Source organism: Equus asinus, chromosome 13, assembly GCF_041296235.1.
Source record: "Equus asinus isolate D_3611 breed Donkey chromosome 13, EquAss-T2T_v2, whole genome shotgun sequence".
Lineage (NCBI taxonomy): Eukaryota > Metazoa > Chordata > Mammalia > Perissodactyla > Equidae > Equus > Equus asinus.
Genome location: NC_091802.1, coordinates 35,860,476 through 35,887,257, shown reverse-complemented (window position 1 = coordinate 35,887,257; position 26,782 = coordinate 35,860,476). Strand labels below are relative to the sequence as shown.

The 26,782-nt window shown below is 38.5% G+C and overlaps 1 protein-coding gene across 14 annotated transcripts; it reads left to right on the top strand.

Moving 5' to 3' along the window:
- LUC7L3 (LUC7 like 3 pre-mRNA splicing factor) lies at positions 1–26,204 on the top strand. 14 transcript variants are annotated; one of them, XM_070483011.1, is made up of 14 exons: positions 382–650; positions 12,738–12,804; positions 13,901–13,986; positions 15,782–15,821; positions 16,360–16,504; positions 16,895–16,969; positions 17,976–18,080; positions 19,012–19,173; positions 19,571–19,854; positions 20,508–20,668; positions 24,007–24,147; positions 24,253–24,358; positions 24,801–24,866; positions 25,696–26,204. In XM_070483011.1, the coding sequence occupies exons 5-13, from the start codon at positions 16,382–16,384 to the stop codon at positions 24,823–24,825; spliced, it is 1,182 nt and encodes a 393-aa protein (XP_070339112.1). In that variant the 5' UTR covers positions 382–650; positions 12,738–12,804; positions 13,901–13,986; positions 15,782–15,821; positions 16,360–16,381; the 3' UTR covers positions 24,826–24,866; positions 25,696–26,204. The 14 variants fall into 14 exon arrangements, 12 of the variants coding, with proteins under 12 accessions (XP_070339107.1, XP_070339110.1, XP_014689191.1 ...); XM_070483006.1 differs by lacking the exon at positions 13,901–13,986 and having other exon boundaries at positions 1–650; XR_001396879.3 differs by lacking the exons at positions 13,901–13,986; positions 24,007–24,147; positions 24,801–24,866 and adding an exon at positions 22,743–22,868 and having other exon boundaries at positions 1–650.
- The last annotated feature ends 578 nt before the right edge of the window (positions 26,205–26,782 follow it).

Genomic DNA, 26,782 nt, shown 5'->3' with positions numbered 1-26,782 from the left:
GAGCGCAGTGACTGGGAAAATGGTGTCGGCACACGGAATGAGCGCTGATCGTCATTCTCCACTGGAAGATGGCATCGAGTGCACCGCGTGGGAAAAAGGGATACACTGTGCTTTTCCCCATTTCGGAGCGGTGTCGAAGCTTCACGCCGTAGGCTCCCATTTCTCCCCGTGAAAGATCTCGGGGAGACGGGCGCTTGGGGGCCAGGCGGGCGGCGTCACCGCGCGGTGTAGCCTCTGGTCCCGCCTGGCGCGGACAGGGGCGGTACCACCCGGCAGGGGCGGAGTCCGGGCCCAGCCTCGGCAGGCCCCGCCCCCGGGCCGGCGGCCGCGGGCCCACCTCGCCTCCCAGGCCTGGGCGTGTCCCCGCGGGCGCACGCGCGCGCGTGGCATGCTGGGAAGGCGCCCGCGCGGCGGCCATTTTGTCTTGTCGGCTCCGCTTTAGAGGAGGGTTTTCGGCCTGCGAGTGGGCCGGAGGGGTTGGCGGCGGTGTCGCCGGCGTTTTTTTTGGCGGGTGCCAGGGCTGGTGGGAGCAGCCGCCCGAGGAAAGCACCATGATTTCGGCCGCGCAATTGCTGGATGAGTTAATGGGCCGAGACCGAAACCTCGCCCCGGACGAGAAGCGCAGCAACGTGCGGTGGGACCACGAGAGCGTAAGTCCCGCGGGCTTTGGGCCTGTGCCCGGGCGCCGTGGGGGAGGGGCGGGGAGGGCGCGGGCTGGGCCGCCGGGCCCGCGGCGCGATTTGGGGCCGCGCCGGGGCCGGGTGTCTGACCCCGTGGCCCGGGGAAGGCGGGAGGCCGCCCGGGAGGGAGGAGTCCGCCCGAATCCAGGGATGAGGGATGGGTGGTGGTTGTGGTTGTTGTTGTTTTAGTATCGAGGAAGCCAAAGGGGGCCTCAGTAGCACCGAGGAGCACCTTCCTGAGGCGGGGAAACGCGGGAGAGGAAGGAGTATTTTACTACGTCTGGAGGCTGCAGTGTTTTCACCTCGGGAAATAGGGGAAAGGCCACATTCTTCCGTTATTTGGGTTGAGCGGCGTATTTAAACTGAAATTTGTGGCCAGGATTAGTGGTAAAAAATTGTGGCAGTGTATTATTTCAGGAATAGTTTCGTTTCGACGTTTCGGTGGGGAAATAAGATTTTAAATAGAGGATCCTAACTTGGTAGGGTTTGCCGTGATGGTTTACAAGTATTGTTTGTCTGCAGTACGTTGTAGGAAGCCCTGCGTGGAGAGGGCCGTCCAGGCGTTTTCTTCCAGTAAAACTCATGTGATCCTCTTGACCCTGTGAGTAAGGGTAACTGTTGTAAACCCCGTTTGGGGGCGCTCACCCGGGGTCTCTTGGCAAGTTAAAGGGGCGAGCCTCAACCTAATCTTTGTAGGCCTGTGTACTTTCCCCGCTTCTCTGAAGCCAGGTCTGTGCAAATGACCGTAATGTATTTCGAGTGTTTTGAACATGCTGTGTAACGTTTATTTTAGGTCTCACCTGAAGAACAGGTGCAGAATTTAGTCTTACTTGTCTTGCGCTTGTCACCAAACAACGTGGTCATTTAAAGGCAGTTGCTAATGAAAGTACGAAGAAGTAGGCAAATAGACTTTTTAAAGAAATTGCTTCGTCTCTTTAAACATAGGCTGTGGTTAGAGTGAAATTTCTCTTTTGCAGTGCAGGGAAACACGTTGGTGCTAAATGAGTCCTATCTACCTTAAAAAATAACGTGTTTGGCTAAAGCGTTGGGGTGCAACCTGATTGCAAAGTACTATGAAGTGTGGAGTCAAATTCACGCGTTTTGTCATTGACGTCGAGAGTTGAAGCTTTTTAAGTGTTTTTTTTTTTTTTTTTTAACGTTTGGGTTTTTTCCCCCACGTGTCAGAAGAGACAGTAACTTTGCTGCATGTCTTGACCGTCTTTCCTTTCTAGGCATTTCTTTGCAACAATGAAGTAAATTTTTCCTTTACCACTTAACTCGGTAGTCTTTCCCTCTAAGCTTTGCAAAAAAAAAGAAAAAAGTTAAGATCCAGTTGATGTACAGATAGGGTATTTATCTATTTTGTATTAAAGAGAAAATGGCATTTGATTGCCTGCTCATTAACGGCAGCACCTGTTTGTTCTTCCTTGGTTTTGAACACGTGTTGTGAAGAAACTGGTTTCCTGATGGTATTTTATTGCCACATTGCATTATATGTGACGGGTTTATAACATTAGCAGTGAGGCTCTCAGAATAGCAACTTAGGTTTTTATGTCATCTCAGCTGTAATAAATCTGCTTTCCCTTCTGTTTTAGTGCTTCTCACTGATTTAAACTTTTGGTGCTTGTCACCACAATATCTTATGCGTTTAATGACAGATTTCACTTCATTCTAGATTCAGGGATTTGAAAAAGTCAGTTGCTGGTGTTTCAGATTCATGTCTTCAGGGAGAAGGTTGGTGTTGACCAGGAACAAAGTGTATGGCCTCATCTAAGTAAGTCAGGATAAAGCTGGGGAAGCTCTTGCCATCACTTCCGGGTCGTTTACATATTCTAATGCTGTTGGCTATTAGTGGAGAAATGTACAACCCCCCAGCATATAGTGTAAGGATTTCACTATCGCTGTAACCTGATATTTCAAAATATTTTTGCATTCCTATTCTATCTGGAAATTTTTCTTTGGCACACTTGGCACTAAATGGGAAAGGCTATTTCAGCTGGGTGGGGTCCTTTTGTTTAACAGTTGAAATGGAAACTTACCTTAGTGTTAAAAGTAGTTCCAGAGTGTCTGTATCTGACCGACCTGTGGAATTTGTTTTAAATGCAGATTTCTTTACTTCACTCCCTAGAGGGAGTAGGTCAGTCTGGGGGAAGGCCCCTGAAAGCTGCATTTTTAAAAAAATGGCCTCACCACCTTTTAAAGCTTCTGAGCTACTGCTTTCTGATCACATGATTAGTCCTGGCTTTTTAATTGTGAGAGTTGGGGAACTCGTTTTTAAGTGAAGGATACACCTGTGGTGCAAATTATCGACCTTTTGTTTATTCATAATAAGGCTATATGTAAATACTCTCAAGGCTCAATGTCCGAAAGTGCTTTATTGGGATTAGTACTTTACAGGCATTTCCAGCTTCTTTGCAGATTGCTACCTCTGGATCTGGAGAAAGTAGTTTTCGGCTAAAGTCAAACCAGCTTTATTACTGCTCAAAGGATTCATTGAGACACCCTTCTGCCTGGGTTATTGTTATTTTACATTTCCTTGAGATTATTACTATTTTTGCATCAAACAGTTGGTTGGTTTGCTCTGCTTTGCTTTGTTAATCCTGAACAACCACAGTCATGAGGAAAGCATATGATTTTTAACTGCCTTGTGTGAGCACCTTTCAGTTAGTGTCCACATGGGAAGATTTCAGTGTTTGCCAGAGAAGGCATTTGGTAGCCTTGTAATTACCTGAATAGTTCACATTGTAGGGAATTGTAAAGTCTGGTCTGGAGCTTTTATTATTATTTATATAAGAGAACAGGAATTTTGTAGTTCAAATTGAGGTTTTTACTTTTTCAACCCGAAAGTGAAATTATTTTACTGTTGACTTAACTCTGATTCTAATAATCCTTAAAATGAAGTTTCCTTCATCATTAATCAAATTCAGGTATGCCCTGTTCAGTGAAGGTTTAATAATTTATGAAGGTAATTGAACTAAATGTTATTTTCTAAAATCTTAAGAATGTTAGGAAATACTGTCATTGATGCTGACAGTTGTTTAGAAAAGAAAAAAACAGTTAAGGCTTCTGTCCATGTTTTTACTTGTGAACATTTTTGTTTTTACATGTAAAAAAGGGATTCAGAGTTTGGGAAGGAAAATTGGAAGCAAAAAATTAATAATTATAGCGCATGACATCTATAAATATTTTACTGGTTTTAATTCAGAGCCACCAAAATGTTCTTTCTGTCAGAAGTATAGGCGTTTCCTACCTTACTCTGTGGTACATGGTAATTGTCAGCAGTCTGTGTGTTATATGTGCATATGACTGCTGTTTGTTTTTTCACCCCAAAACAAACAAGGTGAATGAATAGTATAATGAACTCTCCTTGTGCCCATACCCCAGTACAACAGTATCAACACATGGCCAATATTATTTCCTGTATATGCTGTAGGGACATTTCCTTAATATTTGATTGCTTTAGGAAAAATGTGTGTTTATGTATGTATATATATCATTAGATTTGATTTCTTCACTACTGCTTGCTAGGGGAGAAAGTAGTTTAAGTTAGTAATACAGTGCTTCATTGTTTTATGAAATATGTTTAATTTTCTCATTTCTTGTAACTTGGGGAAATTCCTGTATTCATTTATTCAACAAAAATGTTTCACTTTTATGGTAGATAGAATAGTATAGATAACAGCACTTAGCCTGAGAGAACCATCAGTCTGGTGGCAGATAGGAAGGAGTAGATGTGCTTTCATAACACAATGTGATAAGTGCCACAGTGGAGAAAAGTGTGGGGTCTTGAAAAGTACACTTGAGAGGGGCTCCTAACTCAGCCTGGGGTACTTGAGAAAGGCCTCTTCAAGTGACCCTTAAATACTGGGACCTAAAGGATTAGTAGGAATTAGCCAGAGGGAGTGGGAGAGAAGACATGTTACTGGAGGCTGGAGAAAAAGTAAGCCTGAGGAATTGTAAGTAGTGTTATTACCTGGAGCCCGTGGTTGCTTTTGTTGGGGAAGGGGGCATGTGGATGGATGGGCAGGAACCTGGTTTTGAATGGTTTTTATAAATCTTGTTAGAAGTTGGGACTAAATTACATTGGGAAACAGTTGAAAGCTTCTAGGCAGGAGAGAGATGTTTACTCTCTGGCTCCTGTGGAAAATTGATTAAAATTTTACCAAAAGTTTGTGTGGGCAAGGAGAGTGAACCATGACTGCAAAGGTATATGTAATATAAAAGGCATGGAAATGAATGATTATAGAAAGTGTGGTCCTGATACAGCTGAAACATAGTATATGTTATGAGGGACTGGCTCTTTTTGTTATAAATTGTTATATTAAAATTTTTTCTTTTGGGGTTTGTCTTTTTTTTGAAACACGAATTCAGTTCTTTTAGCTAAAAAGAAACATTGCTGCTTTTTTTTCCTACTTATTTATTTTTGAGGAAGATTAGCCCTGAGCTAACATCCACTGCCAATCCTCTTCTTTTGGCTGAGGAAGACTGGCCCTGAGCTAACATCCCTGCCCATCTTCCTCCGCTTTTTTTATCTGGGACGCCTACCACAGCATGGCTTGAATAGCTCCGCACCTGGGATTCAAACCAGCAAAACTTGGGCCCTGAAGCATAACGTGAGAACTTAACGGCTGAGCCGCCGTGCCGGCCCCAGAAACATTACTTCTATCTAGCCTGTTGTAGTCAAAGTTAAACTATTAATGGAAGTGACTAAAGACTACACGTTGAAAGGTATTCTTTTTTTCCCCATCAATAAAGTTTCTGGAAATTCTTGGATTTTAAATGAAAAAATGTACATGACAGCTGAAGTGAAGTTCTTGTCAAGGATCAGATTTACTGTTGCCACCATGATGAATTTAAAATGCCAGTATTTAGATTATCAGAAATAGACATTGAATAAATACATTATGTTTATGACTTGTTTATAAAATGGAACTTGGTGTCTGGTGGAACCAAATACCTATCCAGAGTGGTTAGTAACTTAGAATACCAAAAGAAGCTCTTTAAGGCATCCACAGGATTTTAGGTAGGGACCTATATTTGTTGGTGTCTGTAAAGACGTTTATATGTGATTTACTGATTTGAATTCTTTACTATTTGTAAATGATAAATAGCTGACCTAACCATTAGAGTGAGAAACAGCTAAACATTCAACTGATTTGGGGAAAGCAGTTTAACAAAAGTAATGCAGACAGCATTGAAAATACTTGATTAGCTTAAGCGGGAATTATATTGCTTACTGTTGGGTTCAAGTAGATATAGAAAGATAAAAGTCAATGAGATACTCTTAGTGCACTTTTGTGATTGGTAGTAGTTTAAATTGATGACCAGAATTAATGGTGCCTTGAAGAAGTGAATGCATAAAAAAATGGGTCTGTTTTTGATAAAAACTGTAAGTCTGGGGCCGGCCCGGTGGCGCATTGGTTAAGTTCTCGTGTTCCACTTGGGCAGCCCAGGGTTCGCCAGTTCGGATCCCGGGTGGGGACATGGTACCGCTTGGCAAGCCATGCTATGGTAGGCGTCCCATATATAAAGTAGAGGAAGGTGGGCGCAGATGTTAGCTCAGGGCCAGTCTTCCTCAGCAAAAAGAGGAGGATTGGCAAATGTTAGCTCAGGGCTAATCTTCCTCAGGGAAAAAAAAAAAGATGAAAGTAAAAAGCTGTAAGTCAGCATTTTCTTAGTTAAATATTTATACTTACTTAAACCCCCCAAAATGCGTAAGTCTTCTTCACATTAAATAATGTTGTCTCATTTAAAGATTGATTCCATTAATATATTGGGAATTGATTTTGCTGTTTTATATTTTCCCTCTGAGTTTAGAACCGTTAAAATTACTTTTTACAGAAGTAAACGTGGTTACTATATAAAAGGTTAGAATTTAACATAGGGATAAACAGTGAAAATCTGTTTTTGCCTCTCCTCTCCATTGCCAAATCCCCCTGAAAAACATAAAAATTGCTCTGTGTTTTCAAATCTTTCCTAATAATTTACAGACACATACGCATATATACATATGAGTGAAAGTTGTTAATAGGGTCTAATATATAAATATAATATGTATTTTACAACTTTGACTTAAACTCTGAACTCTTTCCTTGTTGGTACATATAAATCTACCTTAATTTATTTAACGATTTGTTTTCTGCTGGGTGTGTACATTATGTCTAATTCTTTTGCCGTTACCAACCAAGCTGCAGTGAACGTTGTAGTACATGTAGCTGAGTCACTTGTAGTATTGGTTCCTGGAAAGACAATGACTAAGTTAAATGCACATTTTACATTTTGGTGGATGCTGCCAAGTTGTCCCATAGCCCTCTAGTATTGTTTGGAGTGTCATTTTCCCAACACTGTATATAACAACAAATATTGCCTTAAATTTTGACAATTTGACTTTAATATGGTGGAAACTTGGAATTAAAATTTTCTAGTCACGAGCCAGCCCTGATGGCCTAGTGGTTAGAGTTTGGTGCACCCCACTTCAGCGGCCCGGGTTCGGTTCCTGGGTGCAAAACCACACCACTTACATAGAACTAGAGGAGCTTAGAACTGTACACAACTGTCTGCTGGAGCTTTGAGGGGGAAGAAAAAAGGAGGAAGATTGGCATAGATGTTAGCGTAGGGAGACTCTTCCCCTGCAAAAAAATAAAAATAAAAAATTTTTCTAGTTAGATTTCCAGGATTGTGTTTCTCCATTCTCTTAACTGATAGTGAAAAGCCTGCTATTGAGGTTGAACTCTTCTGGTCACTGGTGTTGCCTTAAATTTATCAAGGGATAAATCACAATTACCTTGTGAGAATTCTGGCCTCCACCACCACCCCTTTGTTGCTACTCCTCCCACCTTTGGTTATCAGATTATTAGGGTTTTGATAGACATTTAGTAAAGACTTACTGAATAAAAGACTAAGTGTTAATATTTTTAGTTGAACAGCCACAATCCCTGGGGAGGGTTAAAAGAAGCTGTCTAAGTGGCTAGAGCTGATTGGATAGAGTAACAAACACCTTGATGTACTGTCACGTTACAGCAGTTTCTTAAGGAGAGTTGAAGTGTGTAAAGAGCACACAAAACCGCATTAGGAAAATGGGTTCTAATCTGGATTCTATAAGTAGCTAGATGCCTTCCAAGCAGGTCATGTGTTTTCTGGACTCAAGTGGGTTGATTGGACTAAGCTACAGGGATCATCTCATTAATCCACAGGCAGGCATGGCATGTCTTAGTAGGTCTACATAGTGCCTAAAAACTTTTTTCTTTTTTTTTAAAGATTGGCACCTGAGGGACTGGCCCTGTGACCGAGTGGTTAAGATCGTGTGCTCCACTGGGGTGGCCCAGGGTTTCACCAGTTCAGATCCTGGGCGCAGACATGGCACCGCTCATCAGGCCATGCTGAGGCGGTGTCCCACATGCCGCAACCAGAAGGACCCACAACTAAAATATACAACCATGTACTGGGGGGATTTGGGGGTGGTGGGGAAAGATTGGCACCATCTGTTGCCAATCTTTTTTCTTCCCCTTCTTCTCCACCCCCAAGCCTCCCAGTACATAGTTGTAGGTCCTTCTGGCTCTGCCATGTGGGATGCTGCCCTAGCGTGGCGTGATGAGCAGTGCTAGGTCATGCCCAGGATCCGAACCCATGAAACCCTGGGCCGCTGAAGCGGAGCATGCGAAGTTAACCACTTGGCCACGGGGCCAGCCCCTAAAAACATTTTTGAAAAAGTACTGGGTAGTATTTTAAAAATTTGCCCACTTCTCCCAATTTAACATAAAGTTTAAATTTCACAGTCCCACTATGAAGTATATTTGTTGTCTCCTTTTTTTTCTTACTACTTCTCCTAGCCAAAGTCCCCCAGTACATAGTTGTACATTCCACTTGTGGGTCCTGGTTGTGCCTTGCGGGACACCGCCTCAGCATGGCCTGATGAGCAGTGCCATGTCTGCGCCCAGGATCTGCACTGGCAAAACCCTGGGCCGCCAAAGTGGAGCATGCAAACTTAACCACTTGGCCATGGGGCCAGCCCCCATTGTCTCCTTTTTTTATATGAGGAAATCAAGGAGCATTACAGTCTATATTCTATAGTGGATAAGTGGCGGCCAGGATTCAGACTCCGCATTTTGTTGCCTCTCCAAGTGTACCTGTCTACACTTGCCTGTTGCATACTCTGTTGTCCATCTTCTCACGTTTCCTTATACCTAGAATGTCTTGCAGCCTTTCCACTTCTGAACTAAGAACCAGTTCAAGCTTCACCATCTGTGATGACTTGATATTCCTGACTAAACTAATTTCCTTTTGTTTCTAGAGTTGCATGTAAATACTAGTACACTCTATTTTTTGGTTTCTGTTTCTGTTCTGTCTTCTACTAGACTAAGCTTTTTTTTTTTTTTAAAGATTTTATTTTTTTCCTTTTTCTCCCCAAAGTCCCCCGGTACATAGTTGTATATTCTTCGTTGTGGGTCCTTCTAGTTGTGGCATGTGGGACGCTGCCTGAGCGTGGTTTGATGAGCAGTGCCATGTCCGCGCCCAGGATTCGAACCAACGAAACACTGGGTCGCCTGCAGCAGAGCCCACAAACTTAACCACTCGGCCACTGGGGCCAGCCCCTAGACTAAGCTTTTTGAGGAGTGGGTCTTATTCGTTCTTGTATTTCCAGCATCGGTTTTAGCACATAGTGTTACATGATTGTTGAGATGACATTTTCCACTTTTTAAAATTCAAACCCATTTTAAATTAAAGTCCCATTCAGTACCTATTAGATTTAAGAGTGTGTTCATTCGTATATTTTATTGAAAAACTGATGTAGTACATTTAGATTTAGAGTTTTGATCACTTAGAACCTCCTACCTTTTGGAAAGCCTTATTCATGTAAATAAAACTTTAAATAGGGTCCAGCCCCGTGGCCAAGTGGTTAAGTTTGTGTGCTCTGCTTCGGTGGCCCAGGGTTTCATTGGTTCGAATCCTGGGCGCAGACACAGCACTGCTCATCAAGGCATGCTGAGGTGACGTCCCACATGCCACAACTAGAAGGACCCACAGCTAAAAATACACAACTATGTACTGAGGGGCTTTGGGGAGAAAAAGGAAAAAAAAATCTTTAAAAAAAACTTTAAATAGCTCTACAAAATCAGAGGTATTTTAGTTTTAAAAAATAACATTTATTAGACATTTTATGACAAACCTTGAAGCTAGTAGTAATCAGTTTTACAGAACGTTAAGTCACACAATATATGGTAAAGCCCCCAGTCAGATCCAGTGATAAGTGTTATTAAAACTAAGATTTGATAAGTACTATAAGTCCTATGTTGGTATTTCATTACCAAAAATAATTATATGATTTCTTTCCTAGAAATGTTTGAAGTTTGTATTTGCTTATATTTCACAGTCAGAAGGGACCATGGAGATGTGTATTCCTTTTGTTTCAATGATGAGCCTTTTTGAGGATCATGGAGATTGGCCCAGTTTAAACAGAAGGAACAAGTAGTCTTATGTTTATTAGTTATGACAATAAAAGCCCTATTGAAAACAATAAAATCAGTCTTTAGATAGAATCCACTCCAAAACCCTAGAATATACTTCTGTAAACATGGGAATAGAGATTAAAATAAACTTTGATAAGTAAGTGAAAGTAAAATGCACAGAGGTAGTAAAGTTTCATACCTATGAGGGGTGCACACTAAATTTAGTTTTTAAATTATTATATAACCATACAATTTGTAGCTATAAATAGCACTGAATGCTGGCAATAACTATTACTAAGCTATTACAGATAGCTATTACAGTTGTGGGAAACTTGTTAAATAATTTTTGGGCCCTTGGAACTAGGGTTAATAGTCTGAACAGTAAGTGGCATACTCTTTGTCTCTGTCCTCACTCCCCCAAATAAGAGATTCTTAAATATTTTTTATTTATTTATTTGTTTTGTTTTATTTTATTTTTTGAGGAAGATTAGCCCTGAGCTCACTGCTGCCAATCCTCCTCTTTTTTGCTGAGGAAGACTGGCCCTGAACTAATGTCCGTGCCCATCTTCCTCTATTTTATATGTGGGACGCCTACCACAGCATGGCCTGTCGAGTGGTGCCATGTCCGCACCCGGATCCAAACCAGTGAACTCCACGCCGCCGAGAAGCAGAACGTGTGCACTTAACTGCTGCACCACCGGGCCAGCCCCTTAAATATTTTTTAAAATTGAGTATTTGCGTTGATATTTTATTGTGATACACTTAAAGTGGATGCAAGGTTTAACAAATCATACTTTTTAATAGTTAGAAAAGTATGTACCATTTTTAAACATTTCTTATGACCATTGGAAGTTTGGAAATAATTTGGAAAGACATTGACCATTTGAGCATACAGAGCCTTTTAAAAAAATAATTTGTAAGAATGATTTTTAAGTTGCAGAGTAATCTTAGAAATGAAGTATGAGAAGAACTTCTAAAGAAAATAGTACATACTATGATGTATGGCTATATATAATAGGATAATATTGATATAAGACTAAATTTGTTGAGGGGCCAACCCTGTGGCATAGTGGTTAAGTTCAGTGTGCTCCGTTTCAGCGGCTCAGATTCATGGGTTTGGATCCCCAGCACAGACCTACACCACTCATCAGTCATGCTGTCGTGGCAACCCCCATATAAAGTGAAGGAAGGTTGGCACAGATGTTGGCTTAGGGCTAATCTTCTTCAGCAAAAAGAAAAAACAACTAAATCTGTTGATCAGACAGTCATTTTTGTTTTTCATGACCTTAATTCCTCTGGACTCAGCTTATGGAACCACATTGCTTCAGACAAGCATAAAATAATTGACCTTTGAGGCAGAAAACAATCTATTGTAGATTTAACATCCAGTACTAAGTGTCTAGAAAGAACTCTCATTCAGTCTTAAATTTAACATCTCTCTTTTTTCATATGTCATAGTTGCACAGTTGTGCATTATCTAACAGTGGGATATGTTCTGAGAAATGCATTTATTAGGTGGTTTTGTCATTGTGTGAACATCATAGAATGCACTTACACAAACCTAGATGGTCTAGCCTACTACACACCTAGGCTATATGGTGCTAATCTTAGGGGACCACTGTTGTATAGGTGGTCCATTGGTGACCGTAATGTTGTTATGTGGCACGTGACTGTACATTGATAATCTACCCAGTAACAATGAAGTCTTTAGTACGTGAAGAAAGGAAGATATTTTGAAGTTTCGCCTACAAGTTTTGGTTTGCAGTGTTGTAGAATTAAATATAGGATAGAGAGGTCTTGGAATATATATGAAGGAGTTACAGAACTACCAATGGAAGAAAATTAAAAGTCGATTTCATGTTAATAGTTTTCCCCCCATACCATTTGGTAAAGTACTGGCGTGTATGAAAATATCCAATACGTTTTAGAGCCTGTTAAAGGATCTCTTAAGTGAAAATAGTGAACGAAATTGCTTTAAATGAATATTATTTGTAATTTAGATAATGATTCCCAAATCCTAATCTGTAAATTGGTTCTGGTCTTTTAACAAAGTTAGAGCGATAAGAACAGTGCGATGTGTTTTGTTTTTAAATGAAAATAAACATTTTCCTTTCTTCTGGATGTCGTATTTGTTGTTGCTATGGGAAAGGGGCAGTAGTTAAAAGAAGGTAGAAAATGCTGGTAAATCTTTCAGTCATGTACATATTTTACTGAAATCCAGGAGTCTGAAAGTCACTAATTTACCTAACTAATATGGTTTAACAAATGAGATTGTTCTTATACTTGATTGAAAGATGAAGACCAAGAAATGATAAAATAGTTATTTGGCACCCTTTTCCAATATGGTTTTAAAACTGAACAATTTTAAAAAGTCAAGTACCTTGGGGCTGGCCCAGTGGTGTAGTGGTTAAATTTGAGGACTTTGCTTTGGCAACCCAGAGTTTGCTGGTTTGGATCCTGGGTGTGGACCTACACACAGCTCGTCAAGCGACGTTGTGGTGGTGTCCCACATACAAAATATAGGAAGGTTGGTACAGATGTTAGTTCAGGGCCAATCTTCCTCACCAGAACAACAACAACAACAACAAGTACCTTTGTTTTTCTTCACTAGGTTTGTAAATATTATCTCTGTGGTTTTTGTCCTGCGGAATTGTTCACAAACACTCGTTCTGATCTTGGTAAGTAAATTTTCTGTGTAACTTTATCAAATTTATGATTAAGGAAAACTAGTACTTTATGATTCTGAAAAGCAGTTTTCTCTTAAAGCTTTGTTGATAAAGTAATTTCTTTCCTGGATTAGCTTTTTGTAATAAATAAATGCCAGTCTAATTAAACATGGTGGCTTAATTGAACATACGTGTCTATTTCCACTACGTCCCAAAACCCCTCCAATAAAATGAAAGTGTAAAAAAAAAAAGAAGGTGTAATTGGAAGAGGAGCTAACATTAGACATGTCAACAAATGTTTGGAAGATAACAAGTGGATGGAAGAGTAGCAGCAAACTCAACAGAGCAGAGAAACCTGTACCCTAAAAGCCTGCAGAAGGGGATATTACACAGAAGTGAATGTTTGATCAGTAGAACCCTGGGCAGGCTCAGGGTTTGGAGGCACCAGGGATCAGAGAAGGCAAAGTTGAGTCATGGGGATGAAATTACGAGAAATTAGTCTAGTTCATGGTTTCTCAGCCTTAACATTTGACCTTTTGAGCTGGATAATTTTGTGTTTTAGGGGTCCATCCTGTGCATTGTAGGATGTTTAGCAGCATCCGTGGTCTCTACCCACTAGATAGGCCAGTAACCCCCTGCAGTTGTAATCCCCTCCAGGCATTGCCACATGTCTCTGGGGGGCAGAGTTGCCCCCTCTTGAGAACAACTAGTCTAGGTGGTCAGACTCTTAAGACCTGTGCATCTGGTGATTCTGCCTCTCCCAACCCTACGCCTGAGGAGACTAGGGTAATTTTCTGGAGAAATTGGACTAAAGAAACTCTAGTTCATCCGAACCACAAAATGCAAAAAATATAATTGACTATTTCTTCTCCCACGGGTGGTACATAACTAGTATCATTCTAGAAACATCAAAGAGAACTTAATTCATTAAGCACAATGCTTGCCCTAGAGCATTAGGAGGACATTAGGACTGGACAAGTCTAGATAATGGGATCCTAGATACTGCACAGGGCAGTAATGAGTGAAAATGAGACTATAAGAGAGATTAAATGAGTCTGTATTCTTAATAGTGGGGTTTTCCCATTCCCTTCCTCTGCCCTGTTCCTAGAAGGATACAGCCAGATGTTTTTCCCCAGGCAGAAGAGAAGAGGATTCTTTAGAGAAAGTGAACAGTTCCAGAGAAGTGATCTACAGGTACTGACCCTTGGGGACTCTCCTAAAAGAAAGTCTTGCCTGATTTTCCTGTGGTAAAGCCCATTAGTTGACAAAACTGCCTGTGCATACCAGCTTTTAGGCAGATACTGGAAGTGTTTTGCCAGCCGAGGAACAACAGTCAGACATTTGAAGAAAACCTTCGACACGAAAGACTAACAAAACCAACAGAAAAAAAGAATTTAGTGGAAGTAGAGATCATGGGGAAAGCAGAAGAAAAAATTTGTGTCTTAACTAAAGTTAGTATCCTCAGAGAAAGTGAGGATAACAGGAAGATTAGGATGCTATATAAAAAGGGAATTTTTGAAAAACCAAAAAGAGCTCTTGGAAATTAGAACTGGAGAAATCTGAAATCAGTGGAAAGTTTTGAGAATAAAATCAAGGAAATTTGTTGGAATATTGGGTAATTGGACCGAAAAGATTAAAATTAGAAAAAACTCTATCAGTCCAGTGCTCTAATAGCTGATTAAGAGTTCTAGGTAGGGGAAACAGAAGGGAAGAAATTGAAAAATTTGCAGTACTGAAGGATGTTAGTCTCTAGATTGAATGGGTCCTTCAAGTGCTTAGCACAATAAGTGAAAAAAGATCCATACCAAGGCACACCGTTGTGAAATTTCAGAACACCAGGGATGGGGGTGGTGGGGCACACAGGATCATGAATCACAGTGGCCTCAGGTTTGTCAGTAACAACACTGAAAGCTTGAAGACATGGGAGAAACACCCTCAGGATTCTGAGTGAAAAAATATTTTTACCTAGGTTAGCTATATAGGCAAACATCAAAGTATGAGGGTGAAAAAAGACCTTTTCAGGCATGCAATGTCTCAACAAATTTATCTCCCATGAGCCTTTTCTCTGGAAACTTCACCAAGATATGGCCATAACCCAAGAAGGAGGAAAAACGACATCCAGTAAACTGCATCCAATATAGACCCGAAAAAGAATTTCTCAGGAAGACAACTCTATTAGTGAGCTTAGGAAATAAGCGGCCCAGACTGAAGCAGGACAGAAAGCTTATGGAAGAAAATGAAGCTGATTATCTGGTATAGTTTGAATCTTGAGGGAAATTAGTATTGAGATAGTTTCTATAGTTGAGTTAGTGTTTGAGAGGAATTTGGAAATGGATCCATAGAAAACTAAACAAATGAAAAAATTACAATAAAAGTATGAAGTTTATCAAAATTGTTATAATGCACCTTTTGTTTGGCTCAGCAGTTAATAGTATTGCATAGTCACTGAGTGTTTATTTAACCTAAAATTTTAATGTCTAAGATGAACCAAGAAAAAGCAAAATAAGCATAGAATTTAGAAATAGGTAAAAGGGTTAAAATTGGTTGCCTTTTGGAGGTGGGAGGGGGTAGGACTAGGGTGCTAGCCTTGTACTATTTGACTTCATGTGCAGATACTTGAAATTAATAAAGTGTCAGCGGTGGTTCAGATCAGTGGTCTGCCCTCATCCTAGTTCTTTTCATGAGTGGCAGTGAGGAACAGTTTTCTCTTTCCTCTCACTCCCTCTTTTCTTACCATATTGTAGTTGCTCTCCATTATACTGATCTTGAAGGTCATTATACTGATCTTGAAGGTGAACAGTTTTCGTGTGCCTAACTTGGGCATGTTGCTTCATGATTCAGTAGGCTCAGTTTAGGTGTCTACAGACTACTCAGTGATTAGAAAGGAAGTTTTTTCCTTTTTTTAAAAAAAAGAACTTTTGGCAAGAGAAAAGGTTGTTGATGTCACCAATAATTGCTACATTCATATCTCTCATTCTTTTTTTTTCAGGTCCATGTGAAAAAATTCATGATGAAAATCTACGAAAACAGTAAGTTACCTTTTTTTGGTCATTTTTTTCCTCCCTAGTCATTATTGAAGAAGTAATTGGAATTAGTGTAAAATCAATGTCTGGCAGAGGTCCTATTCATTACCTGGGGGTGGTAGAAAGTCATAGAGCTTCAATAATGATACTGATAGCCATCATAGAAGTGCATACTATATACCAAGCATAAAGCCCAAGCTTTTTTATTTTTTTTCTTTTTTAAAATCACATTTGCCTTTTTAACAGCCCTGATTTGATAGACGAGACGAGACCTGTCCTGGGTCCACGGTCACAGATCCACTGTAGTGGTAGAGCTGGTGTCTGAGCACCCAGATTGTAAAATCTGTGCTCCTAACCACATATAAAGCTAAATACTGCCTTCCATTTACTGGGATGAGGGACAACCAGAAAGTTACTTATACACCTGGTTTACTCTTCAGCCTAAATGCAACAGTCCATGAGACTAGTTAAGATAGAATGTGTGAGTTGTAATGGATAAAGATTTGGACAGGAAATATTGCATGTTTGTTATCATTTTTATCAGGTATGAGAAGAGTTCTCGTTTTATGAAAGTTGGCTATGAGAGAGATTTTCTGCGATACTTACAGAGCTTACTTGCAGAAGTAGAACGTAGAATTAGACGAGGCCATGCTCGTTTGGCATTATCTCAAAACCAGCAGTCCTCTGGGGTGAGTATGAAGTTAATTTACAGCCTTTATAAAGTGTCCTTGTTCTCTGGAGACCCAGAGACCTCCGAATATTGAAACTTGTGTTCAAGTTCATTTATTACTTTGTGTTCTTTTAGAATGATTTAAAACTTAGAAGGCGTTCATTTTTCTTAGTCTTTATTACTTTATTAGTAAATATAATATTGATTTTGCTGATCTTAAGATTTTTCTCTTAAATATCGGTAACTGACAAAATATGTAATTGATGAACAGAAATTGAAGATAATAGAGTTACTATCCTTGTGATTCAACATTTTAACTATTAGATACAAATATTATGTATTTTATGTGAGAGTTTGAATATTTCTTTCTTTTTTACTTGTTGAAAATACCTTTTATTGTCTTCAATAGGCAGCTGGCCCAACAGGCAAAAATGAAGAAAAAATTCAGGTTCTGACAGATAAAATTGATGTACTCCTGCAACAGGTGAGAATTGTGTGCATTAATGTCAGAAAGTACTTGAAATAGACACTTAGCCAAAGAAGATAGAATGATGGCAGTTAAGTGTATGTAAAGGTGCTCAGTGTCATAGTCATTATGGAAATACAGAATAAAACCACAGTGAGATACTTATTGTATACCTATTAGAATGGCTAAAATTAAAGAAACTGCCCATACCAAGTGTTAGTGAAAATGTGGGCAAACTGGAATTATCATATATTGTTGATGGAATTTAAAATGGCGCACCCAGTTTGGAAAACAATTTATCTGTTTCTAAAAAAGTTAAAAGATGCACCATGAGCCATTCCTCTCCTAGATATTTACCCAAGAGAAATCAAAACATATAGTTTACACAAGAGTTGTATACCAATGTTTGTGGCAGCTTTAGTCATAATAGGCAAAAACCCTAAAAAAACTACAACTCAAATGTCTATCAACAGCTAAATGAATAAACAAATTGTCATGTATTCATGCAGTGGAATACTACTCCATAATAAAAAGGAATTAACTACATGTAACAGTATGAATGAATCTTAAGATAATTAGGCTGAGTGAAAGAAGCCAGACCAAAAAAAATAGGAATAAAAAGTGGATGGTTCCGTGTATATAAAATTCTAGAAAATGCAAACTAATCTGTAGTAACAGAAAGCAGATCATTGGGTGCTTGGGGAGGAGATAGTACAATGTAAGAGACAGGAGGAAACTTTTTGGGGTAAGGGATGCGTTCATTATTTAGATAATGGTGTTGGTTTTATGGGGTCAAAACTTAGCAAATCATGTTCCTTAAAAATGTACGGTCTATATTGCATGTCAAGTATACTTCATTAATGTGAAAAATCAAAAGGGTAAATTAAACCCAGAGGTTTCAGTAAACAAAACCAAACAAAAATTCCATTTAACAACCACTGAAAGCAAGTGAAGCTTGAGGAAGAGAGTTCCTGGGTAGTTTGGTTAGAAAGGAGTCTTGACTGCTTTTTTTTATCCCCCTTAGATTGAAGAATTAGGATCTGAAGGAAAAGTAGAAGAAGCCCAGGGAATGATGAAATTAGTTGAACAGTTAAAAGAAGAGAGAGAATTGCTTAGGTCTACAACCTCGGTAAGTAGCAACCTCATTTTGATTTACCCAGACTGTTCACTGTGAATTAGTAGGACCTATTCCTATTTGAGAACCTTTGTAAACAATTTTCTGACGTCCTAAATCAAGAGTCAAGCAGCTTTATTTAAAGGGCCACATAGTAAATATTGTAGGTTTGCAGGCCACAAGGTCCCTGACAGCTACTAGGCTCTGCCTTTATATCATGTATAAAGCAGCTTTAGACAATACATAAACAAATGGGTGGGACTGTTCCAATAAAACTTCATTTACAGAAACAAACCTCTACCTGCTGCCTTGCCAACCCATGTCTTGGGTCATAAGTATTCATTTGTTCCTGGGTTTTATTTTATTTTTTGTTATGATAAATTACTCAGTACATATTTACCTCAGCTCAAAATTAGTATACTCTTAAAATATCTTCTGCCTTCTTACCTGTTTTAATTAGAGAATCTAATATACATGTTTTGGATATTGATGGTGGAATATAATTGATCATTGGTTCTCAAATATTGAATAGGATATGTTCAGATTACACTCAATGAGTTAATTTCCCTAATAATTTTGAAAAGCATTTTTAATATGGAGGCCACACCTTTAGCCTATTGAACCTAAGTAAGAACTGAATTCAGACTAAAATAAGTAGCTTTCTGAAAGGTAGTTTAACTTTTTCAAGGTGATGTGGGTAATTCAGCGGTTGCAGTTGAGTGATGAGATCTCAACACTTCCTGGATGATATGGAAAGTTGGTTGCTGTTGCCATGCTTCCTCTCTCTAAAAGATGACCAGTTGCTGCTCAGTATTATGGCTTTGGGGAAATGGAAGGTAGCAATTCACAATATTAGAAATCTATTCTAAATATTAAGTATTTTGGGGGGGATTTATTTATTCTCTCTTCCTCAGATATTCTTATAATAATTGATTTGTCATTTCAGACAATTGAAAGTTTTGCTGCCCAAGAAAAACAAATGGAAGTTTGTGAAGTGTGTGGAGCTTTTTTGATAGTAGGAGATGCCCAGTCCCGGGTAGATGACCATTTGATGGGAAAACAGCACATGGGCTATGCCAAAATTAAAGCTACTGTAGAAGAATTAAAAGTAAGTTTCTTCTAAACGTGTATTTTAGCTATAGCTCATGTTATATTTTATTATGGCAAATAAATGATCACACAGAGACAGAAACCTCATTGATGTTTTACTGATGTGTATTATTTGAAGCAGTGATAATACATAGGAAATTTTGCTGTTCATCAGATTATCAAAGCACTGTATTTTCTTCACTCTTTAGTGCCAGGAATTTGGGGGAAAGAATATTCCTTAGGATTTAGTCAAGTAATGGTTTCTTGTGTTCATACATGATGTTGGAGTTTCTGCATTTCCCTTTCAGGGCATCAGATTCCGTAAGTTGGTCTGCAGATGCCTCCCCTTAGGTAACTGTTGTTTGACAGTGTCTTTAAGGTTATAGTTATATAAAAATCAAACCTAATTTCTTCAGGAAAAGTTAAGAAAAAGAACTGAAGAACCTGATCGTGATGAGCGTTTAAAAAAGGAGAAGCAAGAACGAGAAGAAAGAGAAAAAGAACGGGAGAGAGAAAGGGAAGAAAGAGAAAGGAAGAGACGAAGAGAAGAGGAAGAAAGAGAAAAGGAAAGGGCTAGAGACAGAGAAAGAAGAAAGAGAAGTCGTTCCCGAAGTCGGCACTCAAGCCGAACTTCTGACCGAAGATGCAGCAGGTCTCGGGACCACAAAAGATCACGAAGTAGAGAAAGACGGCGAAGCAGGTACATAGAACACATGAGACAGTGCCTGGCACGTAGTGAGCGTGCAGTAAACAGTATTAATTACTAGTGTTATTCCTTGGAACTTGGGAAGCTCTTAAGTATTGTTAAGCACTAGGATGGATTATGAGAGTTGAGTCAGTAAGAGCAAGTCCGTCTTCAAGTTTCCCACCAGTATTAGGGGGTTTGATGCTATCTTATTAGGAGGTCAGTGTACCCAGGTGGTCTCTTAAGTGCTTCTCTTCTCATTGATTTTAAGAAGATAGTTAAATTATTAGTTATGTTGAGTAAGGTTACCTGCTTTTGCTTTGAACAACATCAAGCGCAATATAAGAACTAAAATGTCATGTAACTAATTCTTTAAAAACATGAAAAAATAAATTTTACCGTTTTAATTAGAGTTGTGATTAAAGAAGAGGAGTCTTAAAGAGCACAGTGATAACTATGTGAGCACTATTTGAAAAATTGAAGTTAGAAAGATTTGCAGTAATTTTCAGTTAAGATTTCTAATATAAATATGTTTTAGTAGTAGATTCTATCCATTTGCCTTTTAAGGGTAAGTTTTGCTTAATCTTGTTAATTGTTCAATATATAATTCAAGATTTTTCCTCACTGTAATACCAGCTGAAGTTGCTTTCCTTTTGTTTTAAATTAAGAAGTAGAGATCGACGAAGAAGCAGAAGCCATGATAGATCAGAAAGAAAGCATAGATCTCGTAGTCGGGATAGAAGAAGATCAAAAAGCCGCGATCGAAAGTCATATAAGCACAGGAGCAAAAGCCGGGACAGAGAGCAAGATGGAAAATCCAAGGAGAAAGGTTAGTTTGTGTGAGAATTTCATTCAGTAAGAGACTGTTTCACACTCTTGTCTCCCCACTTACTTTTCTTTGGCCCTAGACAGAGTTCCATGTCAAGCTCTATTCCTTTTCCCTTAACAAAGTCCTTCACTAAGAGGCAGGCATTATTTTCCCCTCTCCTCTGATTTGTGAGAATGACAGTTACCCTGATGTTTTTCTTAGTACATGTCAAAACCACATTTTTCAATTTATAAGCTGAAGTTTTATCGTCTAGATTCTTCCAAGTATTGCATTATCTTTCAGGGTTATTAGGCTGTAGAATTTATTAACTTGGTTATTGGCAACCTTTTTTTTTAATCTGCAGTGTTCCATAATATGTCTTACAGAGTAAATGTGTATTGGTCCTCATGTACAGTGTTCATTTAAGTCAGTAATTAACTTCTAAGGTCACAGAAGTTGAATAGCTTACATGTGTTTTAACCATCTTTTCTATTGAAACAACATGCTGTTTTCCCTCTCCTTTCTTCTTTGGTTTTCTGTGGTGTTCCAGTAGCTGGTTCACTGCGCACTATTAGTGGACCTTTTCATTTTGTGTTTGGCATGTTTTCACAAGGATATTGTCATCTTTTAACTTAGCCTTTACTGAAAGATAATTCTTTCAATCATCAGGGTCTCTTTTCTGCATTTTCTTCAGATTCTTTGAGCATCTTTCATTTTGTATTGACTGGGCTGTTCTGCTTTGCATGGTTTTTAGGAATGAGAGAAAGGACCTATTTTCTAATTTTCTTGGCTCTGCTTGTTCCATCCTGTTCTGCCTGTGTTCATGTTTGATCACCAACATAATATATGTGCTGCTGGGCTTTATTTGATAGTCATTTCTGATTTTCTTTTATGGAACTATCGTATAGTTTTTGTTTTTTTGTGGGTTTTTGAGGGCTAGGTTTTGGCTAGACTGAGTTAGAGGACCAGCAGCACAAACAGTGGACATACTTTTTGATCTTCTGCTTTTATTTTTCCTTAAAAAGTACACCTTCTCTTTTAAAAATATTTGCATATATTGCCCTTTTCTACAACATGGAGCAAATGTTAAAAAGTAGCAAACAAGGATGATTTTTAAAACCTACTGTCATGAACTTTAGTATTTACCATTTAAGTTCAGAAATTACTTCTGCATTTCAAAAAACAATTGCTACAAAACGTTGACTGATTTTTACATTGGTTTTAAGAAAGTTTCACTCAACCTTTTTGCAAGATTTTCTGTGCAATGTATTTTGGGGTGACGGGTCAACCCTCAAGAGCCAGTTATAAGGTGTCAGATCAAATCGGTCACTTCTCTTTGAGAACTAAAGCTCTTTGCCGTACCATCATTCGTGTCACTTGACATAGTTGGATTGGTTCTCAGGGACAAGAGCTAGCTAGCCTTCATGACTATCTGGGATTAAGTTGAGCAGTAAAATGGCGCTGGCCTGACTCAAAACAGGTGTGTTAGTGTAGTTTCTTGAGAGAGCAAAAAAGATGTCCTGAGTTGCTCAGCTGTAATCCTAATTGTAATGATGACGTTGTGGAATTTAATAAAACTTTTAAGTAAAATAAGCTGCGTTGGTTTAGATTATGGATAAACAAGGATTTTCCTGATGCGATACGGAGGAAGGAGAGAAGACTTGATTCAGAGAAAACTCGGCATCAGGTCCATCTTGAAAGATTGGATATGCCGTTATAGATTTATCATAAACTTTGGGATCTCTTTTAGAAGTCATGATTTACTGGCTTTTGAACATGCCATCTAGCTATTCAGGCACTCACAGGTATACAGATGACTGAAAGCTTGAACTCTGAGGCCACGTCGGAGCAGTAGCAAGCATTTGATTGTAGCAAATGAGTGAGAGGGAGTTCACTACTCCAGGTGCTCTGATGGAAGCAGTTCATCTGACTCCACAAATGAAAAGTGGTTTCTCACACAAATCTGTCCTTACCACCAACCAGTGTAGGGTGCTCTCTTTGTCTAGAGAGTTTTCCTTTTTTAAACCATAGCCCTAAAATCCACTACACTTTGTGGATGTCCTTAGGACTATTAAGATCTACCATATTTACATAGGGCAGAAGATAAGATTATTGGACTGACTACTAGTCCTCTACGGGGCAACAAGACGACTCTTCCTCATTGAAGCTACCTGTGCACCGGAGAAGCCCATAAGGCACAAAGGGAGGACTTTCCCACAAGGTCAGTTAGAGCATACTGTACTGGCACAGTTCCCATAAGTGGACAGATAGACATGAAGCAAGTCCTGCAGTCAGCTCCATGGACGTTGCTTCGTGCATCCTGCAAGTGTTATGGACTGAACATGCTCCTTCACATAAGATCTTCAATTCTTACACTCTTGAATGAGTGCCCACCCCGCCCCCCCGCCTTATTTTGTTTTCATTGCCAGTTATTTGATGTTGTGTCTTAACAGCTTTGTCCAGAATCTGTAGAGGGTTCTGCTTCTCTTAAAATGTCTTCCTGTCTTATGAACAACTCTGCTAGCCCAGCTATTCTTAACTTAAAGGTTTAAGGGGAAAAATAATTCTTCCAGAAAGTTTGTAGTTTGCTTTAACGTTTCTGTAGAAGTCTTTTGTAGGCAATACTTGGATCTAAAAAAATCTAGAATATGCTTGCTCTGTGTACCACTCTTTGCCTCTAGTCGGTTTCACCATTCCAAAGACAATGGGGAAAAGTTGAGATTTACTTTTTTCATTCTTTGTTTGCAGCTGAGTTGAATTTTAATTTCTCCTTTTGGAAAAACAACTCCCAGATGGCATATATATTACTTTTCTTAGCAAAGCACTGAAGTTCAGTACTTGGAATGGGATTTAAGATCCCCTTTCTTTCATTGGCTTGTCTCTCTTGGGTATTCAAATATATATATGTATGTAACCTGTACATTTAAAAATAGTTGGAGAAATATGCCTGTCAGCTTTTTTTGCTTTTGTAGTTACTATTTTTACCTAAGTTAGTGATTTACTTCATGTGAACGCAGTTTTTGCCCGTTTCTTTTGTATGTTCTTTATCACAAATGAAATTTACTTTCAAATTTTGTATTGTGCAGTGATTTGGAGTTCCTGTAGTTAATAGCTTCTCACCAATTTGAGGGAGTTTGCCCACTATTTTACCTTTTGTTTTCCCTTAATTCCCCATCGTACCCTCTTCCTCCTCTGTAAATTGCAAATTTTATCCCTTTGATAGATTCACCAAACTGTGTTACTTACAGTCTGTGGGAAATGATTGTCTTTTCATCTCTCAATTGTTTCGCTTTTCTAAGTGTCATGTCTGTATTGTATTTTGCTTTAAAATCCATGGTCACTGTCTTCTTTTATGGCAGAAAAGAGGGGATCTGATGATAAAAAAAGTAGTGTGAAGTCCAGTAGTCGAGAAAAACAGAGTGAAGACACAAACACTGAATCAAAGGAAAGTGATACTAAGAATGAGGTCAATGGGACCAGTGAAGACATTAAATCTGAAGGTGACACTCAGTCCAATTAAAACTGATCTGATAAGACCTCAGATCAGACAGAGGTAAGTGTATTGTTTCTCACTTTGATTAGGGCTTTTTGTTACTGTTTGACAGTGCAGCGTAAGTATGCACAGATGAAGATGGAACTAAGCCGAGTAAGAAGACATACAAAAGCATCTTCTGAAGGAAAAGACAGTGTAGTCCTGCAAAACATTTTGAGGTACATTGTTTTGTCTCAGCTATTTTGTAGCAGACTCGTGCCCCCGTTAGTGTGCCTCTTTGGAAATTATTGCCCACGTTTGTAATATAGTCGCCATTGAAAAGTTAATTATCCTTTTTTTAGGGATTTTGCTGTCATTTCTTTTTTTTTTTAATAAAAAGGTTGAACTGTTTTTTTTTTCTTTTTGGTATTAAGTCCATCTTGTGTTGGTACATTGGCAGAGACATATGCTTTAAAAACTTAAATATTTCTGAGGCACATGTTGGACTACTTTGTTTTAATTAAACTGCTAGTATTTCTTTGTCAAGGATGTTTCTAGTTTTTTGCTTTATTGCCTTGCATTCTAATGCAGTTTGTTCTGTAACTCGAGAGCCAGTAGCATTGGATTGATGGAAGTGTAGGGTTTATGAATTATTGCAGCTGACTACCATACCTCACACAGCGTTGGTGTTGTGAGCGGCCCATGAAAAGCCAAATTAAAAATCAAGGATTCAGTCAAACTAAGCAGGTACTCATGCCAGGTACTCCTTTCTCTACCCACATCCATGTTTGAATGCTATTGCCTGTGATCTTTACGCTTAACTGTTGTGTATCTTTTTTGTTCTTTACAAGAAGCACAGAGGGGTTTTTTGTGTATTGTGTGAAAACTTATAAATCAAATGTTAACAGAATGGAATTTTTTTTCAACTGTATGTAGGGATGCAGTGGTGCCCAGAATTAGATATCTTTAAAGAATTTTAAATACAATAAACACTTCATATTATTCGCCTTGTTACATTCAATGCAATTCTCAAGTCTTTAAGAGGTATGTGTTTAATATTTCCTACTGTGTAGGAGAATTTGCAGTCCTCCATAGATACACAGGAATAGTCACTGGCTGATACACTTACAGCAGCAGTGAATAGTAAGGACAGACACCTTCAATCTGTGAAATACAAAGAACGGATCAACCATATAGGATGAATTTGGGTTTTTAAAGAACTATTAAATTCAGGTTTTATAAGAGTTCTTAAAACCTGTGAACTGTTCATTCTTTGGGCTAGTGGCATGGGATAAAATATTCCTAATGAAAGGAAGTACAATTAGTTGATTTGTCAATGGCATTCCTTTTCTAGGACAGTAATATAGTGTTATGTGTGTGAGCCATTCACACATAGGCAAGCATACACAGGCACATGGCTTTAAGACCGCACTGATGCCTTGATAATTAAAAAGAATACAAACAATCCATATACATATATTAATTAGCAGTTAGTGACTGGGCCAACACTTAGTCATAAAAATTTGCCTTTTATGTGTTGTCTAATTATCATTTTTCCCCAAATTTTGCATTGTAGGACTACTGTTCGAAGATTTTTGGAAGAATACTGAAAACGACATAAAATGAAGATCGACATTAAAATGAGGTGAAAGAAAACTATAGTGGCATAGAAAAAGTATAAAGCTCAGTTAGTTGTTTGTTTTTTTTTTAATTAAAAATTAATTCAGGACTGATGTGACCTACCAGATTTCAGAACATGTGTTAATAGCATATATATGCCACTGAAAACTTAGGTCCTGTATCATATTTTTTTCTTTAAGACTTTTTAAGAAATATTACTTAACATGTGGCTTGCTCAGTGTTTAATTGCAAGTTTTCATTCTTGGACTTTGAAAACGGGATTAAACGTTAGTATTTGTGTGAATCAGACTAAGTGGGATTCCATTTTTACAACTCTGCTATACCTAGCCTTTGGATTTAGAAGTGAAAATAAAGTATCTCTGACTTTCTGTTACAAATTTGATTGTCTCTGTCATTGAAAAGTTTTAGTATTAATCTTTTTCTAATAAAGTTATTGACTCTGAACTAGTCCCTTGTTTTAAATATGAGGTACACTGTTACTAGAGGTGTTGGTGTACTGTTTTATCTGATTTGTTCTGTTTAAGACTAATTTTTATAGAATTTCCACATTTCAAATGTTTTAAATAATGGTGCTTCAATTTTGGATATGAATAAATTTGGTTCTGAATAAATTTGAATTTTGCTTTTAATAGTGAAGATGTACATTGAACTAGAATATATTTTTACATCCTTGAGAGATTTCCTTAGCAGTAGAAAATTAAAAATATCCTTCTGACCAAAACTATCATCCTCTAGTTATGAAATAATGATATAGAAGAGCATTCAAGAACTTTTAGCTAGTTTTTCTTTTTTTTTAAATCTTGTATCAAGATTTCTTTTAACTTGATATTGTCAGATTACAGATGTATTTATTTCTGTGTATAGGCTGTGTAGTGCGTATAGCAAGGATTTTTTAAAAAACTGATACATAAGCAGGTGATTTTTTTTTGTCACATACAGCAGGTTGGCAGCATGTTTCTATCTAAAGCCAGCTTTGTTGACTGTATAAAAGTATTATTTCCAGCTACATATATAATAGCAAT